The sequence below is a fragment of the Amphiprion ocellaris genome, chromosome 24 (genome assembly GCF_022539595.1).
Source record: "Amphiprion ocellaris isolate individual 3 ecotype Okinawa chromosome 24, ASM2253959v1, whole genome shotgun sequence".
In the NCBI taxonomy this organism is placed as follows: Eukaryota; Metazoa; Chordata; class Actinopteri; family Pomacentridae; genus Amphiprion; species Amphiprion ocellaris.
In genome coordinates this window covers 14513852-14535438 of record NC_072789.1, presented here as the reverse complement: position 1 = coordinate 14535438, position 21587 = coordinate 14513852, and the positions used below count along the sequence as shown (strand labels likewise).

Genomic DNA, 21587 nt, shown 5'->3' with positions numbered 1-21587 from the left:
GCCACGACGCTAATAGACGATCTTTGCTCTGTCAACGTATAGATATCTTGTCTGAATTCGTCGCTTTTTGAACAAGATGTTGATGAAAAGAATCGTGAAACCTTGTCTTTTTGGACTGAGAAATGTCTCCGGACGAGAACAGGCTCTCTCTGTGGCTGTTGCAAGGTGAAATATGGGGCTTATACACTTTGTTATCGGGCAGAAACATGTCAGTATCAGCAAATCCCAGTTAAGTTCTTCTGTCAAGTATTTTCTCGTAACGTCTGTGCTAGTAGCTACCATAAATAACGTTCAACAACTTTTATTAAGTAGTTTTAGTTACATGAAAATGGTTGTATTTTTACATTGCACTTCAAAACCTGTGTCTGTTTTCAGCTGTAATCAACATCAGTCTGTAGAAGTTCGCCACAGCAACCTTTGACACAGTTCCCTTGTAAAAAGTCACCCGCTAAATACATAATCCAAACCACCGTACTAAACATCAACAGTCCATATTTGAAACAACAGCGAAAAAGCAAAGAATCTAGCAATTTATTCACAGTATTAACTGGTATGTAATGTATATGCAATGTTTATGCTGTATGTTGTCATTTTTATGGCCGTTGCAGTGTATATATTTTAACATAAAATATATACACTGCTATTATATATAGCTTAAAAATGTCAAATAATTATTTAATAGTGAGTAATTGTTTTGGTATTGTAATTTCCAGTTTCCATCTGTGATGATTTGTCAACAAAAAGCAAACTTGGCCATTGCTTAAAAATGTCAAATAATTATTTAATAGTGAGTAATTGTTTTGGTATTGTAATTTCCAGTTTCCATCTGTGATGATTTGTGAACACAAAGCAAAATTGGCCATTGCTACTAAAATCTTAAAGTGGTGATGTGCTTTATGCTGCGGTGCTTGATCTTTACCAAACAAGCATCTTCCCTTATGCCAGGAGATTATGATATGGAGGAATAGTAATTGTTCAGTCATAGCACCAGTTCACAACATACATCATCTCATGGAACTACACATGGTTAGCGCAAAATGTTTTGATATTATATTAAACAGAGACACCCAGCAAATCTCGTGATTCCCTTTCAAAATGCACTTGGCAACACATCTGTCAAACCCTTCTGTTGCTTCACTGAAGAGAATTTATTTGTCATAGGTGATCAGATGCTTGCTTTAGAACAGAATATGAGTGGTTAAATTTCTGTCATTTTCCCCCAGATTACAGCACAGTCAGGCTGAGCAGCCTGTCCATTCAACCCGACCGGAGACCTCCAGCGCCAAGAACCTGATGGACATCGGCACTCGTCGGATCTTTAACGAGGACCACGACATGTTTAGACAGAGTGTTCGACGCTTTTTTCAAGAGGAAGTAGTTCCGCACCACAAAGAGTAGGTAGAGGCGAGAACCTGACCCAGCTCTGTTTGAAGTGGTTGCAAAGAGGCACAAAATTAATTTATCACTGGACTAATTTTCAGTCTTTCCCAACCTCACCTTAATCTCTGCTCCTTGTTCCAGGTGGGAGAAGGCAGGTCAAGTGAGCAGGGAAGTGTGGGAGAAGGCTGGTGAGCAAGGTCTGCTGGGAGTTATGGTACCAGAGGACCACGGCGGCATCGGAGGAGACCTGTTTTCTGCGGCAATCACATGGGAGGAGCAGTGAGTTGTCCGTAATATGAAAACTATTATTTATATCTGACACAGAGTAACTTTTTTTTTAAAAGAGATGTTGTTTTTGTCCTCCAGAATGTATTCCAACTGTTCAGGCCCAGGTTTCTCACTGCACTCCGACATTGTGATGCCTTATATTATCAACTATGGTAGCAAGAAACAGATTGATCGCTTCATTCCCCAAATGACTGCTGGGAAATGCATTTCTGCCATTGCCATGACAGAGCCAGGAGCAGGCAGGTGTGGACTCAAGCATAGATGTAACATCAAAGAAATGAGCACTAATGTAGCAATGTAGCTTTGATGACTGGGTCTTTTTATATTTTCAGTGATCTTCAGGGTGTGAGGACATATGCCAAGAGGGACGGCAGTGACTGGATCCTGAATGGCAACAAGGTACTGAAAGCAAAACCAGTCACTTCATTGCATCTGGACATCAGCTTGAAGTATTTTCCATCTTCAGGTGTTTATTACAAACGGCTGGATGTCTGATCTGGTGGTGGTCGTGACAGTGACCAACCGAGAGGCGAAGACGGCGGCACATGGCATCAGTCTGTTCCTGGTGGAGAATGGCATGAAGGGCTTCCAAAAAGGACGCAAGTTGGAGAAGATTGGTCTGAAGGCCCAGGTACTGGAGTTCAGAGGTGGTTTGATCAGTCCACCAGGTCATGCAGAAGTCGATTAATTGTGTCCTCTTACTGCTGTTACTCTTTCATTTGAAGGACACAGCTGAGCTGTTTTTTGAGGATGTGCGTCTCCCAGCTGATGCCCTCTTGGGGGAACCGAACAAAGGTTTCTACTACCTGATGAATGAACTGCCTCAGGTGAAAAGAAAATGGGACAATTTACCCAAAATTACACTTTTTTGTTTAATCTTTAACCATTCACACTGAATCATTAATCTAAGGACAACATGCCTGAGTGCGCACCCTGGACACTAATAGCTTAAAGATAAATAATACTCTTTAGTAATAAATGTTAACAGGTGCTGACATTTGTTGCATTTTACAAAATACCTGTATCATCAGACTGCAGTACAATCTACAAATGTCTCCAAGGAGAGAGAGTTGCGTACATTTGTGCAAGTGGATCATTGCAACACTATTCACTTCATTAAATTCTTAGAATTACAAATTCTCCCCAAAAGAGCATTGAGAGTGGATCAGTCTGAGCCAGAATCTGACAGCAAGCCACACTATGTAGGCCCAGTTCCATAACATTAATCAGGTGAGCTGTTACTCACAGAATCACAGTTGCCTTTGTTACTTCTTGCTATTAGGAGTTTTTCCATTATTTATTAAACATCTGCAGCATGAGGAGAGACTTACATTGTTCCCATTTGCAAATGGAACAACAGCCGTAGCTTCATTAATTCGTTTTAATTATAAATTGTGCTTGACACGGACTAAGTATTGATTAGCATCTAACAGCAGGTCACACTGTCTACTTTTCTTCACATCAGACAAGTTAGCTGTCGTTAAATAGTTTGTTACGTCGTGGCTGTCATCAGATTGAGTCCTGAGCTTTCAGTTTTACAGTTTGAAAAATTAAAAATATATAGTACTGTTTGTTATTTGGGGCTGCACAGTGGCATAGTGGTTAGCACTTTCGCCTTGCAGCGATAAGGTCCCTGGTTTGCGTCCCGGCTTTCCCGGGATCTTTCTGCATGGAGTTTGCATGTTCTCCCTGTGCATGCGTGGGTTTTCTCCGGGTACTCCGGCTTCCTCCCACAGTCCAAAAATATGCTGAGGTTAATTGATCATTCTAAATTGCCCGTAGGTGTGAATGTGAGAGTGCTTGTTTGTCTCTGTATGTAGCCCTGCGACAGACTGGCGACCTGTCTAGGGTGTCCCCTGCCTTCACCTGAGTCAGCTGGGATAGGCTCCAGCCCCCCCGCGACCCTAGTGAGGATTAAGCGGTGTATAGATAATGGATGGATGGATGGATGTTTGTTATTTGGGCACTTAGATCAACTGCTATCAGTTTTGATTTCGTCTGGTGTTGCATTATTATGTATTATATACCACTTAGTTCATTTTAGTTTATTTCATTACAACGATACATCCATGCAAGTCACCCTGTCATCTGCCATTGGTATGTTTTGATAGTTTTTTTTTTTCTTTATTGTACCTTAGGAGCGCCTTATTATTGCTACCATGGCTGTATCGAGCTGTGAGTTCATGTTTGAGGAAACAAGAAAATATGTGTTGCAGCGAAAGGCTTTTGGCAAGACAGTCGCACACCTACAGGTCAGTATAATGAGGTTTCCTTCAGAAAATGTTTGATTTTCAGTGCTCATTATCAAGAAAAAACTGTTGAGGTCCCAGTCAGGTAGAGAGTGTACTTTCTTTTAAGATTAAGCACTGAACTTCAAACAGACTACAGAACTTTTAAACCTAGGAGTTAACAGTAAAGGGTTAGTCGGATTCCTTTGAAGTGAAGTTGTATGACACACATTCATAGTCTGCACTCCTCAGTGCCCACATGAAGCCCTTGCTTCTTGCCTGAAATGGACTATTTTTATAGAGCAGCTATAAGACAAGTATGGAAACAAATGGAGGTTGTAAAATATTTTTACTATGTAGAATCACCATTTGTTTATCCTATATCTGTAACGCTTGCAGGAAAAAATGTTGCACACATTGATTATATCATTTTTTGTAAAACAAATAAATAGAAGTTTGTTATGCTGCTCAAAAGCTTTTTTTGAGTTCTCTGTAATTCTAGATGTGAAAGAAATTCTATTGCAGTAAAAAATCATCCTACAATGAAGAAAAACATGACAGGAGCAAAGAAATTGCCTAGAAACTGCTTGGAGTTCAGAGGGTTAATTTCAAGGACTGTACTTGAACTGCGCTTAACATTTTCTGCACTGGCTTTAGAATCAAAATATCATTGCATCTTTTATTTTTTTCACAGACTGTGCAACACAAGCTGGCAGAGCTGAAGACTGAGATCTGTGTGGGCCGAGCCTTTGTAGATAACTGCCTTCAGCTTCATGCTGAGAAACGCCTGGATTCCTCCACAGCCTCCATGGCCAAATTTTGGTGAGAGTGTATTTTTTTGGACTTCTAATATCAGTAACAGGTTGCGGCATGTTGTGTCCTCGCGCTAACATCCTTCATCTCATCTCCAGGGCGTCAGACCTCCAGAACAGGGTGGCTACTCAGTGCCTGCAGCTACACGGAGGCTGGGGCTACATGTGGGAATACCCCATCGCCAAGTTAGTGTCACTTTACAACAGGAAGGAATCACATATTGTTTGTTTGTGTGCCGGTCTATTACCAAGCTGCTGAACTTGTCTGTCTTCTCAGGGCGTTTGTGGACTCCCGTGTACAGCCCATCTATGGAGGCTCCAATGAGATCATGAAAGAGCTCATCGCTCGCACCATCGTCAGCCAGAAATGAGACATTTGAAGGTTTCATGGTGGAAGAACACTGTTCTGTGCAATGTGGGGTGGTTTGCACTTTGTCTGGAAAAGGTTTTTAAAGTGTCAATGTGATCGCAGACAGCCTTGAATGTAGCTAAATCACACAATGGTGAATTTTTCATATGAGTAGTAGGGTTGAGGTAAGACTCTGTTTTAATTGAAGAAAAACACCTTTTTCATCTTACAAATCAAAGTTTTTAACTTCATGTTGGAGCGTGCTTTTCTAATCCAAAACACTTTTTGTCAAATTTAGTGAATATTTCCTTGTTATCCACTAGAGGACAGTAAAATACAGCACACAGTGACATAATTATTTACCCTTTTTTTTTGACAATAGTATACAAAAAACTCTTCATGTCAAAGTGAAACATTTCTATAAAATTAGTGTGTATTGTAAGTATTCATCCCCTAAATACTGACTTCAAGTCAGTATTTTTAGATGCACTTTTTGCAACAATTACTGTATTGTCTCAGTCAGCCTTGCACATCTGGACACTGTAATTTTACCCAATTTTTCTTTGCAAAACAGCTCAAGCTCTGTCAGTTTTTCTAAGGGATTGAGCAGTCATTTTCAAATCTAGCCAAATTCTTCTATATTGAGATCTGGGCTCTGTTTCGGCCACGGCAGAACATTCATCTTGACTTTAAACCATTTCTTTGTCTGTGTGCTTCGAATCATTGTCTTGCAACACAAACAAATCATCTCCCAAGTTGCAGTCCCCTTGAAGACCTTGAAGTGTCTTGGTGGCCTCCCTCACTAGTCTCTGCCTTCCACAGTCAGTAAGTTTTTTTTTTCCGAGTGAATACTTTTTTGAAGGCATAGCAGCTAAATAGGAACAATCACAGACTCTGCATTAAACTTTTACTTCATTCAGTACATTTAGCAGTTTTACTGGTACAACTAGTGTTGGTAAACTTTAAAAAGCAATTGCTGTTTAAATGACATCACTAAGTGAGTTTACTGACTTCATGACTGTTTTCTCCTTACTCTACAGTTTTTCGCATTGTCCTGTAATTGTCATTTGTAGCTGTCAAGCTAAAATTGCACACATTTGCTTGGAACCAGTAGTATTCACTTGAACATTGACATGTTAACTTTTTTTAAGTTGTCTTGGCAAACTTGTGAGCTGGCTTTTTTTCAACTATTATTGAGCATCATTTGGAGTGGTGTCATTTGAATCTAACATTCTCTCTATGTACATAACAAAAATCACTGATTGCTGAAAGCCATTCTCAAATGTACAACTTTGGTAAATTCATTACCTGATTTGTTTTTAGTCTTGCATTTGTATTAGTCGTTGTATTGTTGTATTGAGAGATAGCAGATTACATGTAACATCTACTGAAAGCTATTACTGACTGAAACTCATTAGCTGCTTTTGTGTCCACTTGATCAAATTAATATTCAATAATATGTTTTACTGGCCAGTGTTAATCAGAATGAACAAAATATTGAAACTATACTTTCTGCATCATTGAATAAGAATAAAAAAAGTGCTCAGAGCATCAGTTAAAGTTATATGACCTCATTTGACATCTTTACATTTCTTTGTTTTCTGTACTTACAATATAACTTCATTCATTTATGCACATCCATCCATCCATTATCTATACACCGCTTAATCCTCACTAGGGTCGCGGGGGGTGCTGGAGCCTATCCCAGCTGACTCAGGTGAAGGCAGGGGACACCCTAGACAGGTCGCCAGTCTGTCGCAGGGCTACATATATAGACAAACAAGCACTCTCACATTCACACCTACGGGCAATTTAGAATAATCAATTAACCTCAGCATATTTTTGGACTGTGGGAGGAAGCCGGAGTACCCGGAGAAAACCCACGCATGCACAGGGAGAACATGCAAACTCCATGCAGAAAGATCCCGGGAAAGCCGGGACGCGAACCAGGGACCTTCTCGCTGCAAGGCGAAAGTGCTAACCACTACGCCACTGTGCAGCCCATTTATGCACATGCTGTGGGAAAATCATTTAAATTGTTGATATGACAACATTTTTGCCGTATTTGAGGGACAGCTGGCGTTAGCATTGATGTTGGGAGCAGGTCTGCCAAATGTTAGAGTTGAAAATAATGTATATAAAGACCCACGGTGTTGCAGATGTTCTCACACAGCAGCATCCTCAGTGCATTGTCTGATTTCCATCAATAGGTGGCAGTAAGTGAAAGGACAAAGCTGTTAGAGGAACGGCAAATGGACAGGCTCGCATTTGATTCCATTGCGGTGATTGCAGCAGGAAAAAAGACTGTTGAATGTGGGTGAATGATTTGAAGCTTTTTTTTTTTTTTTTTTTTTTTTTTTTTACAAAGTTTGAACATTTTACAGGGTATCGGTGAGTTTTACTGATTAAATACTACAGTCATGTACAATCAACTGCATTAACATGCCTTTGCATCCTTACGCATCTAAACCTCTCATGCTCAAATTCCTCCCAAAAAAGCCACATTGTCAAAGGAAACACACATCATCCTCACCACACCTCACCTGGAGGGGTGTGAAAGAAGTGTAGCTCCTCTTCAGTGGTCCATCTCCCCCTTCCTTCCCTCTTTTCCCCCCTGGCACCACTTCCACATTATCCCCCTTTCCTCTCTCTCTCTTTCCCCCCTCTCTTCTCCATCTCTCCTCAGCAACAGCCACACCCCAGTGCTTCAGCTCAGACTCACTGCGGACAGAGTGCTTCCCCCTTTCAGCAAACCAGCCAATTATAGTGGTGGAGATGCAGAAGCCTTTGAACAATTGCTTGACATTTCATTTTTCGTTGCATCTGTGTGGCATTCAAATCACTAGACAATGTTATGTACTGTGAAAGGGTTCATTTGTTGCATATTGAAAAGATGATACACAGTATTCACTAAATCACAGAGCAGAATTGGCTGACATGCAGTGCAGCCACATATAATCCCTCTTGCGCCCGTACTGCTGCATTTACGGTAGCTTAATTTGCAATGGGCGGGATCACAGTGCTTCATACCGCTTTCATTGTCACTACAGCTCCTTTCACACACAAGGGCATTAGTGCCGCTCAGCAGCCTAAACCTACAGGTAAGAACTGAAGCACTTTGTTTTATCATCTTTGGCAAGTGAGGCTTTCTGATCGTTCAAACCAACATGAGTGGGAAGTTTCAGGCATTTTGATGCAACAGTGACTGCTGCGAAAGTTTCTGAGAAAGTGTGCGCATAAATATTGCTGTCCACTAATCCTCTGCGCGTCATGGTGTGATGTGCAGTTATGAATTTGGAGATATAAATGCGGAGTTCGATGTGTTAAAACCTCGACATGGAGTTAGTCATTTGTCGCTTTTCACTAAAGATGTGGGGTTTACAATTTGGAGCTCGGTCCGCTGATTTATTTATTTTTTTTAAAGCGCTATATTGTGTTTATTTGCGGTGTTTGTCGCTGTCTTGCTGCGTTCTGGTGCGCCTCTCTCCGCCGCTGCAGCCTTTTGTTCTGGTCCACGCCTGCAAGGTGCTGAAACCGGCGAAACCACTGCAGCAACGGATTCACCTGCATGTCTGAGGGGAAAGTCAGCGAATTTACTGAGCAGAAACGCAGATTATTTAAAATGTAGACATCTCAATGAATATATTCTGGATAATGTCCTGCCTGTGGCCATGCATTGTAGATACGGGAGTAGCCCAGCTTATAGTAGGCATCTTATTCTCTTGCCGTTGCTGGCATTGCCACCTTTCATTAGCAAATGTTTGTTTTCATGCATTTTTAATATAAATCACTTCAGTTACTTTAATGCTAGAATTTTATATGCGTGAAATGAATATGTTTATCTGCTATGGCACAAGAAAGCCATTTAATAATCAATCCTGATTCTCGGTGCCTGGTGGCTGTGATGAGAGACTCTCTCTCTCTGCCTATACACATATATATATATATATATATATATATATATATATATATATATATATAGCCTCAAGCAGCCATCAAGCTCATAGGGAGTTAAGACTGCAGATACAACCCGGAGCCAGACTGATCAAGCAATAAAAGCTAAATCTCACTGGTAGCCACTGCAGCGTAGCAAGGGCTGGTCTAAAATGGTCACTTTTCTGTATCAGCTACAGGCTTTGGATGTTTCAAGTCACGTCTGGAAGAGATAAAAGCGTGGATGACACTGATGTTGGATTCTTTTTGCAACTCATGTCGGTCTTTGTTTTTGTTTTAGCAACCTGAGCCTCTGTTAGTGTTTGGTTTAATGTATTGTGTTTGCTTAATCATTGGGGTTCAATTTGATCACAAAGTGAAGTAAACGTTCAGGAGTTTGTTTGACTAGCAGCAACTAAAATAAAGAAGAAACTGACTTTTGTCTGATGTGACAAGGACAGGCAAACCCAAAAATTACCCACTTAGATCAACTGCTATCAGTTTTGATTTCGTCTGGTGTTGCATTATTATGTATTATATATCACTTAGTTCATTTTAGTTTATTTCATTACAACGATATGTCCATGCAAGTCACCCTGTCATCTGCCATTGGTATGTTTTGATAGTTTTTTTTTCTTTATTGCACCTTAGGAGCGCCTTATTATTGCTACCATGGCTGTATCGAGCTGTGAGTTCATGTTTGAGGAAACAAGAAACTATGTGTTGCAGCGAAAGGCTTTTGGCAAGACAGTCGCACACCTACAGGTCAGTATAATGAGGTTTCCTTCAGAAAATGTTTGATTTTCAGTGCTCATTATCAAGAAAAAACTGTTGAGGTCCCAGTCAGGTAGAGAGTGTACTTTCTTTTAAGATTAAGCACTGAACTTCAAACAGACTACAGAACTTTTAAACCTAGGAGTTAACAGTAAAGGGTTAGTCGGATTCCTTTGAAGTGAAGTTGTATGACACACTTATTCATAGTCTGCACTCCTCAGTGCCCACATGAAGCCCTTGCTTCTTGCCTGAAATGGACTGTATTTTTACAGAGCAGCTGTACAAATGGAAAAATCTAGGTTGTAAAATATTTTTACTATGTAGAATCACCATTTGTTTATCCTATATCTGTAACGCTTGCAGGAAAAAATGTTGCACACATTGATTACATCATTTTTTGTAAAACAAATAAATAGAAGTTTGTTATGCTGCTCAAAAGCTATTTTTGAGTTCTCTGTAATTCTAGATGTGAAAGAAATTCTATTGCAGTGAAAAACCATCCTACAATGAAGAAAAACATGACAGGAGCAAAGAAATTGCCTAGAAACTGCTTGGAGTTCAGAGGGTTAATTTCAAGGACTGTACTTGAACTGCGCTTAACATTTTCTGCACTGGCTTTAGAATCAAAATATCATTGCATCTTTTATTTTTTTCACAGACTGTGCAACACAAGCTGGCAGAGCTGAAGACTGAGATCTGTGTGGGCCGAGCCTTTGTAGATAACTGCCTTCAGCTTCATGCTGAGAAACGCCTGGATTCCTCCACAGCCTCCATGGCCAAATTTTGGTGAGAGTGTATTTTTTTGGACTTCTAATATCAGTAACAGGTTGCGGCATGTTGTGTCCTCGCGCTAACATCCTTCATCTCATCTCCAGGGCGTCAGACCTCCAGAACAGGGTGGCTACTCAGTGCCTGCAGCTACACGGAGGCTGGGGCTACATGTGGGAATACCCCATCGCCAAGTTAGTGTCACTTTACAACAGGAAGGAATCACATATTGTTTGTTTGTGTGCCGGTCTATTACCAAGCTGCTGAACTTGTCTGTCTTCTCAGGGCGTTTGTGGACTCCCGTGTACAGCCCATCTATGGAGGCTCCAATGAGATCATGAAAGAGCTCATCGCTCGCACCATCGTCAGCCAGAAATGAGACATTTGAAGGTTTCATGGTGGAAGAACACTGTTCTGTGCAATGTGGGGTGGTTTGCACTTTGTCTGGAAAAGGTTTTTAAAGTGTCAATGTGATCGCAGACAGCCTTGAATGTAGCTAAATCACACAATGGTGAATTTTTCATATGAGTAGTAGGGTTGAGGTAAGACTCTGTTTTAATTGAAGAAAAACACCTTTTTCATCTTACAAATCAAAGTTTTTAACTTCATGTTGGAGCGTGCTTTTCTAATCCAAAACACTTTTTGTCAAATTTAGTGAATATTTCCTTGTTATCCACTAGAGGACAGTAAAATACAGCACACAGTGACATAATTATTTACCCTTTTTTTTTGACAATAGTATACAAAAAACTCTTCATGTCAAAGTGAAACATTTCTATAAAATTAGTGTGTATTGTAAGTATTCATCCCCTAAATACTGACTTCAAGTCAGTATTTTTAGATGCACTTTTTGCAACAATTACTGTATTGTCTCAGTCAGCCTTGCACATCTGGACACTGTAATTTTACCCAATTTTTCTTTGCAAAACAGCTCAAGCTCTGTCAGTTTTTCTAAGGGATTGAGCAGTCATTTTCAAATCTAGCCAAATTCTTCTATATTGAGATCTGGGCTCTGTTTCGGCCACGGCAGAACATTCATCTTGACTTTAAACCATTTCTTTGTCTGTGTGCTTCGAATCATTGTCTTGCAACACAAACAAATCATCTCCCAAGTTGCAGTCCCCTTGAAGACCTTGAAGTGTCTTGGTGGCCTCCCTCACTAGTCTCTGCCTTCCACAGTCAGTAAGTTTTTTTTTTCCGAGTGAATACTTTTTTGAAGGCATAGCAGCTAAATAGGAGCAATCACAGACTCTGCATTAAACTTTTACTTCATTCAGTACATTTAGCAGTTTTACTGGTACAACTAGTGTTGGTAAACTTTAAAAAGCAATTGCTGTTTAAATGACATCACTAAGTAAGTTTACTGACTTCATGACTGTTTTCTCGTTGCTCTACAGTTTTTCGCATTGTCCTGTAATTGTCATTTGTAGCTGTCAAGCTAAAATTGCACACATTCGCTTGGAACCAGTAGTATTCACTTGAACATTGACATGTTAACTTTTTTTAAGTTGTCTTGGCAAACTTGTGAGCTTGCTTTTTTTTCAACTATTATTGAGCATCATTTGGAGTGGTGTCATTTGAATCTAACATTCTCTCTATGTACATAACAAAAATCACTGATTGCTGAAAGCCATTGTCAAATATACAACTTTGGTAAATTCACTACCTGATTTTCTTTTTTTAGTCTTGTATTAGTCGTTGTATTGTTGTATTGTATTGAGAGATAGCAGATTGCATGTAACATGTACTGAAAGCTATTACTGACTGAAACTCATTAGCTGCTTTTGTGTCCACTTGGTCAAATTAATATTCAATAATATGTTTTACTGGTCAGTGTTAATCAGAATGAACAAAATATTTAAACTATAGTTTCTGCATCATTGAATTAGAATTAAAAAGTGCTCAGAGCATCAATTAAAGTTATATGACCTCATTTGACATCTTTACATGTCTTTGTTTTCTGTACTTACAATATAACTTCATTCATTTATGCACATGCTGTGGGAAAATCATTTAAATTGTTGATATGACAACATTTTTGCCGTATTTGAGGGACAGCTGGCGTTAGCATTGATGTTGGGAGCAGGTCTGCCAAAGGTTAGAGTTGAAAATAATGTATATAAAGACCCACGGAGTTGCAGATGTTCTCACACAGCAGCATCCTCAGTGCATTGTCTGATATCCATCAATAGGTGGCAGTAAGTGAAAGGACAAAGCTGTTAGAGGAATGACAAATGGACAGGCTCGCATTTGATTCCATTGCGGTGATTGCAGCAGGAAAAAAGCAGACTGTTGAATGTGGGTGAATGATTTGAAGCTTTCTTTTTTTTCTTTTTTTTTTTTACAAAGTTTGAACATTTTACAGGGTATCGGTGAGTTTTACTGATTAAATAATACAGTCATGTACAATCAACTGCATTAACATGCCTTTGCAACCTTACGCAACTAAACCTCTCATGCTCAAATTCCTCCCAAAAAAGCCCCATTGTCAAAGGAAACACACATCATCCTCACCACACCTCACCTGGAGGGGTATGAAAGAAGTGTAGCTCCTCTTCAGTGGTCCATCTCCCCCTTCCTTCCCTCTTTTCCCCCCTGGCACCACTTCCACATTATCCCCATCTCCCCCCTCTCTCTCTTTCCCCCTCTCTTCTTCATCTCTCCTCAGCAACAGCCACACCCCAGTGCTTCAGCTCAGACTCACTGCGGACAGAGTGCTTCCCCCTTTCAGCAAACCAGCCAATTATAGTGGTGGAGATGCAGAAGCCTTTGAACAATTGCTTGACATTTCATTTTTCGTTGCATCTGTGTGGCATTCAAATCACTAGACAATGTTATGTACTGTGGAAGGGTTCATTTGTTGCATATTGCAAAGATGATGCACAGTATTCACTAAATCACAGAGCAGAATTGGCTGACATGCAGTGCAGCCACATATAATCCCTCTTGCGCCCGTACTGCTGCATTTACGGTAGCTTAATTTGCAATGGGAGGGATCACAGTGCTTCATACCGCTTTCATTGTCACTACAGCTCCTTTCACACACAAGGGCATTAGTGCCGCTCAGCAGCCTAAACCTACAGGTAAGAACTGAAGCACTTTGTTTTATCATCTTTGGCAAGTGAGGCTTTCTGATCGTTCAAACAAGCATGAATGGGAAGTTGCAGGCATTTTGATGCAACAGTGACTGCTGCGAAAGTATCTGAGAAAGTGTGCGCATAAATATTGCTGTCCACTAATCCTCTGCGCGTCATGGTGTGATGTGCAGTTATGAATTTGGAGATATGAATGCGGAGTTCGATGTGTTAAAACCTCGACATGGAGTTAGTCATTTGTCGCTTTTCACTAAAGATGTGGGGTTTACAATTTGGAGCTCGGTCCGCTGATTTATTTATTTTTTTATATAGTGCTATATTGTGTTTATTTGCGGTGTTTGTCGCTGTCTTGCTGCGTTCTGGTGCGCCTCTCTCCGCCGCTGCAGCCTTTTGTTCTGGTCCACGCCTGCAAGGTGCTGAAACCGGCGAAACCACTGCAGCAACGGATTCACCTGCATGTCTGAGGGGAAAGTCAGCGAATTTACTGAGCAGAAACGCAGATTATTTAAAATGTAGACATCTCAATGAATATATTCTGGATAATGTCCTGCCTGTGGCCATGCATTGTAGATATGGGAGTAGCCCAGCTTAAAGTTGGCATCTTATTCTCTTGCCCTTGCTGGCATTGCCACCTTTCATTAGCAAATGTTTGTTTTCATGCATTTTTAATATAAATCACTTCAGTTACTTTAATGCTAGAATTTTATATGCGTGAAATGAATATGTTTATCTGCTATGGCACAAGAAAGCCATTTAATAATCAATCCTGATTCTCGGTGCCTGGTGGCTGTGATGAGAGACTCTCTCTCTCTGCCTATACATATATATATATATATATATATATATATATATATATATATATATATATATATATATATATATATATATATATATATATATATATATATATATAGCCTCAAGCAGCCATCAAGCTCATAGGGAGTTAAGACTGCAGATACAACCCGGAGCCAGACTGATCAAGCAATAAAAGCTAAATCTCACTGGTAGCCACTGCAGCGTAGCAAGGGCTGGTCTAAAATGGTCACTTTTCTGTATCAGCTACAGGCTTTGGATGTTTCAAGTCACGTCTGGAAGAGATAAAAGCGTGGATGACACTGATGTTGGATTCTTTTTGCAACTCATGTCGGTCTTTGTTTTTGTTTTAGCAACCTGAGCCTCTGTTAGTGTTTGGTTTAATGTATTGTGTTTGCTTAATCATTGGGGTTCAATTTGATCACAAAGTGAAGTAAACGTTCAGGAGTTTGTTTGACTAGCAGCAACTAAAATAAAGAAGAAACTGACTTTTGTCTGATGTGACAAGGACAGGCAAACCCAAAAATTACCGAGCAAGAAAAAGCCTTTCTATTTTAGTCAAGGTTTTTCCTGTATGGATTTAGATTTACAGATATAGTCCCATGTGATGGCAAGGTTTATTGATTTAACCATAGCACCACTACTTGGGTGTCAATTAAATTCACATGCAATCCAAAACACTGGGAGAAGCATACATGCAGTATGACCATACATGCTTATTTCAGTGTTGACTGCTATTCAAAGCATGAACTCGAAGCCATTTCTTACCCAATCTTCTTTGCCATTTAACATAGATTAGGCCTTTCTTAGCTCAGGCCAAATGGAGGTTGACAAAATGCATTAGCAATACGAACAGAAAGATGTGTATAGAGTTTCCCCTGCAAGGACAAGCCTCTCTCAAGCCAGATTGGGCTGAGTCTAATCACTGGTTGACTAATTGAAATGGCCTTAATCAGGACACAACAGGTTGTGTGCTCACTTGCATAAGCTATTATTTAAATTTAAATTCTTGTTTAATTCCAGTGCAAATTGGGAGTGTGTATAAGCCATACATTTTGACACTTCTTACATTTCCAACCACCAGGAAACCCAATCTGCCTCCCTGTGCCTCGCGGGAACGATAAGTATATTTCCCAACGTCAATTCTGGTTAGGTGCACCGTCAAAGTCTGAAACCACAGAACCACTGTGCGCTTCACTGAAATTAAGACGCCTTTTTGGCTAGTGAGAAGGGATTGTATTGAACTCATGTTTGGAGTAAAGATCAGTTCCTGGAATTGTTTGCAGATTGTTTGGTTTTTGGAGGGGAGCATGTGGTGCAGACTGCAACTGTGTGTAATGGGTTTTTAAGGTAACAGCGTAATTTGTGCGTTGGTGCATTCTGGTTTAGTCAAGTAGGTGAACACAGTGCAGTCTAGCACCACAGTCACAGATGTTTTCCGACTTAGAACGTGTCTTTGTCCCCTGCTGCTCCTCCTGTCTGAGGCCTTTTGCACTACAGGTGTCTAATGGGAGATGGCAGAACTGTGCTTTTAGTACGTGATTAAGTCTTGACTGTGAGAGGGACCTAATCTAATTCAAATACGTCAGAGGAACCAAACGGCCTACTGACCTGCATGTGCAGAGCACCCACACATACATGCACTCTCCAACCTTGTTTCTTTTCTGTGCTTACTTCACTGCTAATTGGGCGCCTAGGATTTATTTACTTTTTGACAGGGAAGAATAAAGTTGTAAAAGGGGAGTAAATAAATACCAGAATGAATGAACTTGGAGCACGTAGTTGAAGCTGTTCTCCAAGGCCATTTTTAAAGTGTAAGTGTCTTGTTCAAGAAAAAGAAAGAAAAAAAATATTGCTAATAAAATTACTCTCCATATTTATAAAGAGAAAGTAAACAACATGCTGTAACAACAGCGGACAGATGGATGTTTGCTTGCCAGCTGCAAAAGATGTGTTTGAATGGTCCTTTCTCACTCTGTGCTTAGAAAAATTCACAGTTTTTGCATCACATTAAAGCACCACCTACAGTCTGCAGCCCAGATGTAGGGAGAACAGCTGGTACAATGAAGCCCTATGTGTTTAGATGATTTATTGATGTGTTCAGTTTGATAACTACAGCTTATCTGGTGCTAAGATCCGTCCAGTGACCTCCTTGGACCAGGACAGTCTCTCTAATCATTCATCCACTGCCCTTGTATCAGAGCTCCATCCATGGCTGACTAGCAGCCAGTTTTCTCAAACAAACCCTGACAGCTATTGTCACATTTCATTCCTCACGGACGATGCTCCTCGACAGAGAGGACACTCATGCAGGGCATTCTTACAGTCAATAGCAAGCTCCCTCAGAAATTGGCATGCGTAATATTCTCTGCTGCTCTCGCTTCCGATCTTGTGTCATAACCGTGTTAGCTAATCCATTAGGTGAGCGTGATAATGGGAGGTTGTACGCGAGACTGCAGAAGTGAGAGAGAGAATGTGTAGGAAAGAAGTTCTTCTTCACAACCCGCCTACCAGAGGGGTTCAGTTTGCACAGGTTGACTTGGCTTGCGTACAGCAAATCCACTCCGTGTTGATCCATGTGCCACAAACTTCGGTTTCTCCTCCAGAAAGCTGTCTTTCTTTGGAGCAGTTTGTGTGGTCAACAACACATTCCAGGCAAAAACTGTGCTGCATGTTCACACGCGGCTATTGCAGGAAGTTTATGTGTCTCTGTCTTGGTGGGGTTATGACATATAGTCCAGCTTTAACTCACTCTCTGTGGTTTCACAGCCCTAATTGGCACATGAGAATGCAAGCAACTGGACTGCTGACATATTTTGGAGAATATTATGGTAGTGTCTGTAGTTACATGCAGCCAGCTGGTCACTGTGTCTGTTTTAATGTTAGTAAATCATTCAAATTTGGCTGCATTTGTTGACTTTGCAATTAAAAGAGCAAAGGAATTTTTAATGAATTGCACTTTCACTGAAGGAAAACAATTACTGTATGTAGGAGGACAATGTTCTTTCTTACATCAGCAGAAATTTGGCGAATGTTGCACAAATTTATACCAATTTTTAAACTACATTTTGCTATAATGAGGTAAACATCTACAAAATAACTAGAAATCTTTAAACTTAATCTTGTGTTGTCAGCTCACATTTTTCAATGTTCCGTTTTCTTTCAATTAATAATGTATGAAAGGAAAAATTGAAATTCTGGCACTTGGTTTGCTGTTATTTTTTCGCTTGTCCAAGTATTTTAAGAAGACTTAATGGGAGTTCAAGTATTTTCAGAAGACTTAATGGGAGTCTAAATGATGTACTAGAGGCAGCAGCAGTTACATGTGAGGCTGTTCTGATTTCTCGGACTCTGATCTGGGCCAACAGTGGGAAGAAACCACTAATGAGCATTAGCTTCTTCCTGAATGATCCAGGGACGTCCTGTTAGCCTAGCGCTGCAACTAAGCTGCGTAGTGCTGAACCTTTATGATTTCCAGATGTGCAAGCTACAACAGCTAGATTGTTTCCTCCTCATCCTTTTGCAAACAGCGGACTGGCAGCGGTTATAGGCTAATGCATTGAGTGAAGTGTGCTGGAGAACTGAATGAGGCTTATTATTGGAGTCCATGCAGACTTTATCAGGTTTCTCCATGCCTTTGTGAGGGTTTTTTCACAGTTGCATGTCAATGTGAGTGTATTTTTCAGTTCATCTGTTGAAGGTTGGATGCTAATGTTATGGAAATAAGTCTCTAAGGATTCAGGGTAAATTGCTTCTCAGGGCTTGAAGATTCTTCACTAAACCAGAACATGTCTTTACCACGTTAGTGTTTGCAAGTTTCTGTGCACATGTGGATGCTTGGATGCATCTGTGTCTCAAAGCAGTAGTTTCAATGTATGGAAACTCCCAATTCATTGCAACTTCACACACAGCAGCTCTGTGAAGCCAGTGTGAAACGCAGAAACAGATGGAAGGCATGAATGCGTCGATGGTACATCTCGTTCCTTGGAGTCTGCTTTTAACTGGACTGCAAGAACACAGCAGCTGACTGTCTGTAGTGGATGCCCTGGCTAGCTTCCAGGAAGGGTTTTTACTGTGACCACTGCCGAATGTGTCTGAAGAAGGATTTAAAAGCATATCTAACATCTTCTCTCAGACATGCAATAGACAGAACATGAAGAAAAATGCGGGATGGAATTAAATCCACCAATAAACTCTGTGCACCCACTTTGGCTTTAGAAAGTTGTATTTACTCCCCTCTTTATGTTTTAAACAATTAGTTGATTGATCCATTAGTTGGTTAGTCAAACAACAGAAAATATATTAGAAACTATTTTGATTAGTAGTTGTTTCTATTTAATCCAAAATGTAAATGCCCATGTAGCAGTTGTGTACTCTCTCTTGCGTTGTGTGGATAATCAAGCACAGAACATCTACTACCCAGCTAGTTTAATGTCACAATAACTAAATACTACTAATAATTGCTAGTTTTTCAATCACTTGCTAGTTTTTCATTGTCTTTCCAAATAAACAACTATTTCAGACTTAATATGTAGCAAAAGCAATACACCAGAGCTGCAATAATAAATTGAGGAAACAAGATTATTTGGCAGATAAATAATTATTTTCAAGTAAAACATGTAGTAGCTTCTTTTCCTTGTCTCACATCATAGTATACTTTTGGAATTTAGACAAAGTAAACCATTTCAAGGACTATATGACATTGTGTTGTTTATGTTTTATCGATCAAACAATCAACTGATTTAATAAAGAGAAGGCATATTAATGAATAATTTAAAAAATCATTAGTTGCAGGCCCTCATGGTACGCTGCTGTGTATCTCTCATACACAAGTATTCTCCAGCCTGGACTGTGTGTGTTGTTTTGAAGCGTTGACTCTGCCCACTGCTCCACTGGGATCATCAAGGGCCCCTCTCACCACGGCAACCCCTGCCATGGAAACCAGCCCCTCAAAGGAATGACCCTTTTTTGAGTCACAGTGTGTAGACCCTCTGTGTGGCTCTGCCTCGCTGTGTAGTAAGGGGATACAGACAGGAGCCTAGAAAACACATTCACACATTTTCACTTTTTTTTTTACCCCTTCATTGTGTTCCTTTTCCTTGCTCTTCCATCCTGTTCATTTTGACATGGGAATCCCCTGACTGGAACAAAACCTTCGACCCTTCAGCACATCAGACTCATCCGACTGGTGTTATTTTTGCCAGTATATGTCTGTGTTGAGCGCTGTCCTCCCAAAAGCAAGGAATCTCTCCTTTTTTTTCAATTCATATGTATTCTTCCTATATTTAATGCCAGTCACTAGTCAGCATTAAAGAGCCCTTGAGGAGCTGTGTATTAAAGGTGGGTTGGGGGGCCTGGACTGCCTTAGGTCACCTCATTAAACCAAGAAGCATAAATTTTGATAGAATAATGAGGCATTAGCTTTATTTTGGAGCATCAACAGATGTTTGTGAATGGCCTCTGGGGAAGAAGAGGGTTGTTCTCCACCACAATGAGCTTTGTGACAGGCTTTTTTCTTACGGAGAGATTTGTGTTTGTGGGTGCCATTGACCCACTTTGGCTGGCTGACAGTGACTGAACAACTTGAGTTCACAGGCCCAGATTTTCACGTGGTAAATCTGTGATGTCTGAAACTTGAGGCTGAATATATTGGTCATTCTAATTTATATGATCCATCTGCAAAATTGTACAAAATTGTCTGCTATTGTTTCTTCTGTTAGATTACTGGAAAGTAAGACTAATAATTTGAAATTGCATTTTAGAACAGTGCCTGGCAGTTATTTTTTGGCAGCTTTAACACCACATTGTGTGTTTAAATTTATTAAAGCAAAGTTCATTTAACAATGAGAACATTTTCTGATGGAAATATCAATAAAGCTTTAAACTTGCAAAAGCTTTTCAGAGTTGTTTTCCATAATGTATGACTTTTTATTTATTATGAGTCATGCTCCATATTTTTCCATTTATATTATATATAGTCCCAGTTTCCTTATAAACCTCATATTCAATGTATTTTATAGATTCTACAGCAAATGCAGCAAAAATCTGTTCAGTTTCTGGGTCTCTTAGGAACAGCAAACCTGTCGTCTGTGTTTTACCTCTACGTCTAACCTGCCAGGCATTTTTCATGCAGCAATCTTATAGCCAAGATTTCACAACAGCAAGGGGCAAAATCCTGCAGTGCTGTGGATCTATAGATTATATGACATGATGTTGTACATTTAGCTGCCATGCTTCTCCCATTTACTTCTGTTGTCTTGTGCATAAATGCCATTTAACCGTCTGAACTCCAGCCAGTACATTTTTAAGTCCTGCACATGTATAGAAACAGCACAATTATGAAAGTAGAGAAAACTTCAACAAGTTGCATGCCTTTCAATCCAGCCAGTATGCTTTGGAGTGGAAAGGGTTAATAGATTGTTTGTCATTTCTTGTGTTAGGTTATAAAACCGTGAAGCTTAGAAGTATGGTTGCATCATCAGTGCACAAGTGCAGCTCATTGTTGATACCAGCATGTTTTCTCCGACTATGTAGCCCAAGTCCAAACATTACAGATAGGAGCTTCAAAGCAGCTTTAGTTGGTATGTGTCCTGATGTTATCTCTGACGTCGTCATGTCTAGAGTCGCATCAAGCCTGATTGCCATCTCAGGCTTGTTTTTGTTTTGTATTTCTTGACATGACCCATGCACTGAAACTCCTATAGAAGGACTGTAGTGAAAATATCTGACCGAGGAAGGGTCTGTAATTAGCTGGTTCTCTTAAAATTACTGCTGTTGAAAGCCACCAGCTTTTCCCAGCTCCTTTGTCTGCACGCCGCAGGTTGGCAATTATTGATTTTGTCTTTCCAGATCCTTCTTTTCCTCAGCTCACCTGTCCCCCGTGGGGAAGCAGGAGGAGCAGTGGACCCCCGTGGAGCTGCATGTCGACATTCAGATGCTAATCCCCCGCCATCTGCTTTCTACCACACGGGAAGGTTGCATGTGATGCCTTCCTGTCTGTGGCTGCCACTGGGTCGGGAGGAAAATCCCCAAACTCCTTGTGCCCTGAGGGGCTGCCAGACTGATTGCACCCTAATTATAGCACACTGCACCCTGCCTTCACCCCCTGTTTGTCCCCACAGGGGTCATTGACAAAGAAAGAATCCAT

At 40.4% G+C, this 21587-nt stretch overlaps 2 protein-coding genes across 3 annotated transcripts in view; both read left to right on the top strand.

The window, feature by feature from the left end:
• acadl (acyl-CoA dehydrogenase long chain) lies at positions 1-12470 on the top strand. 2 transcript variants are annotated; one of them, XM_023275175.3, is made up of 11 exons: positions 1-165; positions 1224-1394; positions 1522-1659; positions 1747-1911; positions 2001-2067; positions 2135-2299; positions 2394-2495; positions 9642-9755; positions 10423-10550; positions 10640-10726; positions 10818-12470. In XM_023275175.3, the coding sequence occupies exons 1-11, from the start codon at positions 77-79 to the stop codon at positions 10909-10911; spliced, it is 1320 nt and encodes a 439-aa protein (XP_023130943.2). In that variant the 5' UTR covers positions 1-76; the 3' UTR covers positions 10912-12470. The 2 variants fall into 2 exon arrangements, with proteins under 2 accessions (XP_023130943.2, XP_054864651.1); XM_055008676.1 differs by lacking the exons at positions 9642-9755; positions 10423-10550; positions 10640-10726; positions 10818-12470 and adding exons at positions 3807-3920; positions 4591-4718; positions 4808-4894; positions 4986-6621.
• A 1077-nt stretch (positions 12471-13547) lies between these two features.
• LOC111571822 (microtubule-associated protein 2-like) overlaps positions 13548-21587 on the top strand; it is a 70839-nt gene continuing 62799 nt past the window's right edge. Inside the window, exon 1 of the mRNA XM_035950468.2 lies at positions 13548-13615. The gene's annotated coding sequence lies outside the window, so the exon portion shown is untranslated. The remainder of the gene's footprint in view (positions 13616-21587) is intronic.

Bases quoted from the DNA above. Each gene is read 5' to 3' on its own strand.
- acadl (XM_023275175.3), top strand. From the start codon at position 77: ATGTTGATGAAAAGAATCGTGAAACCTTGTCTTTTTGGACTGAGAAAT. The intron at 2,300-2,393 runs GTACTGGAGTTC...TTTCATTTGAAG, and splicing joins AGATTGGTCTGAAGGCCCAG to GACACAGCTGAGCTGTTTTT. The intron at 2,496-9,641 runs GTGAAAAGAAAA...ATTGCACCTTAG, and splicing joins TGATGAATGAACTGCCTCAG to GAGCGCCTTATTATTGCTAC.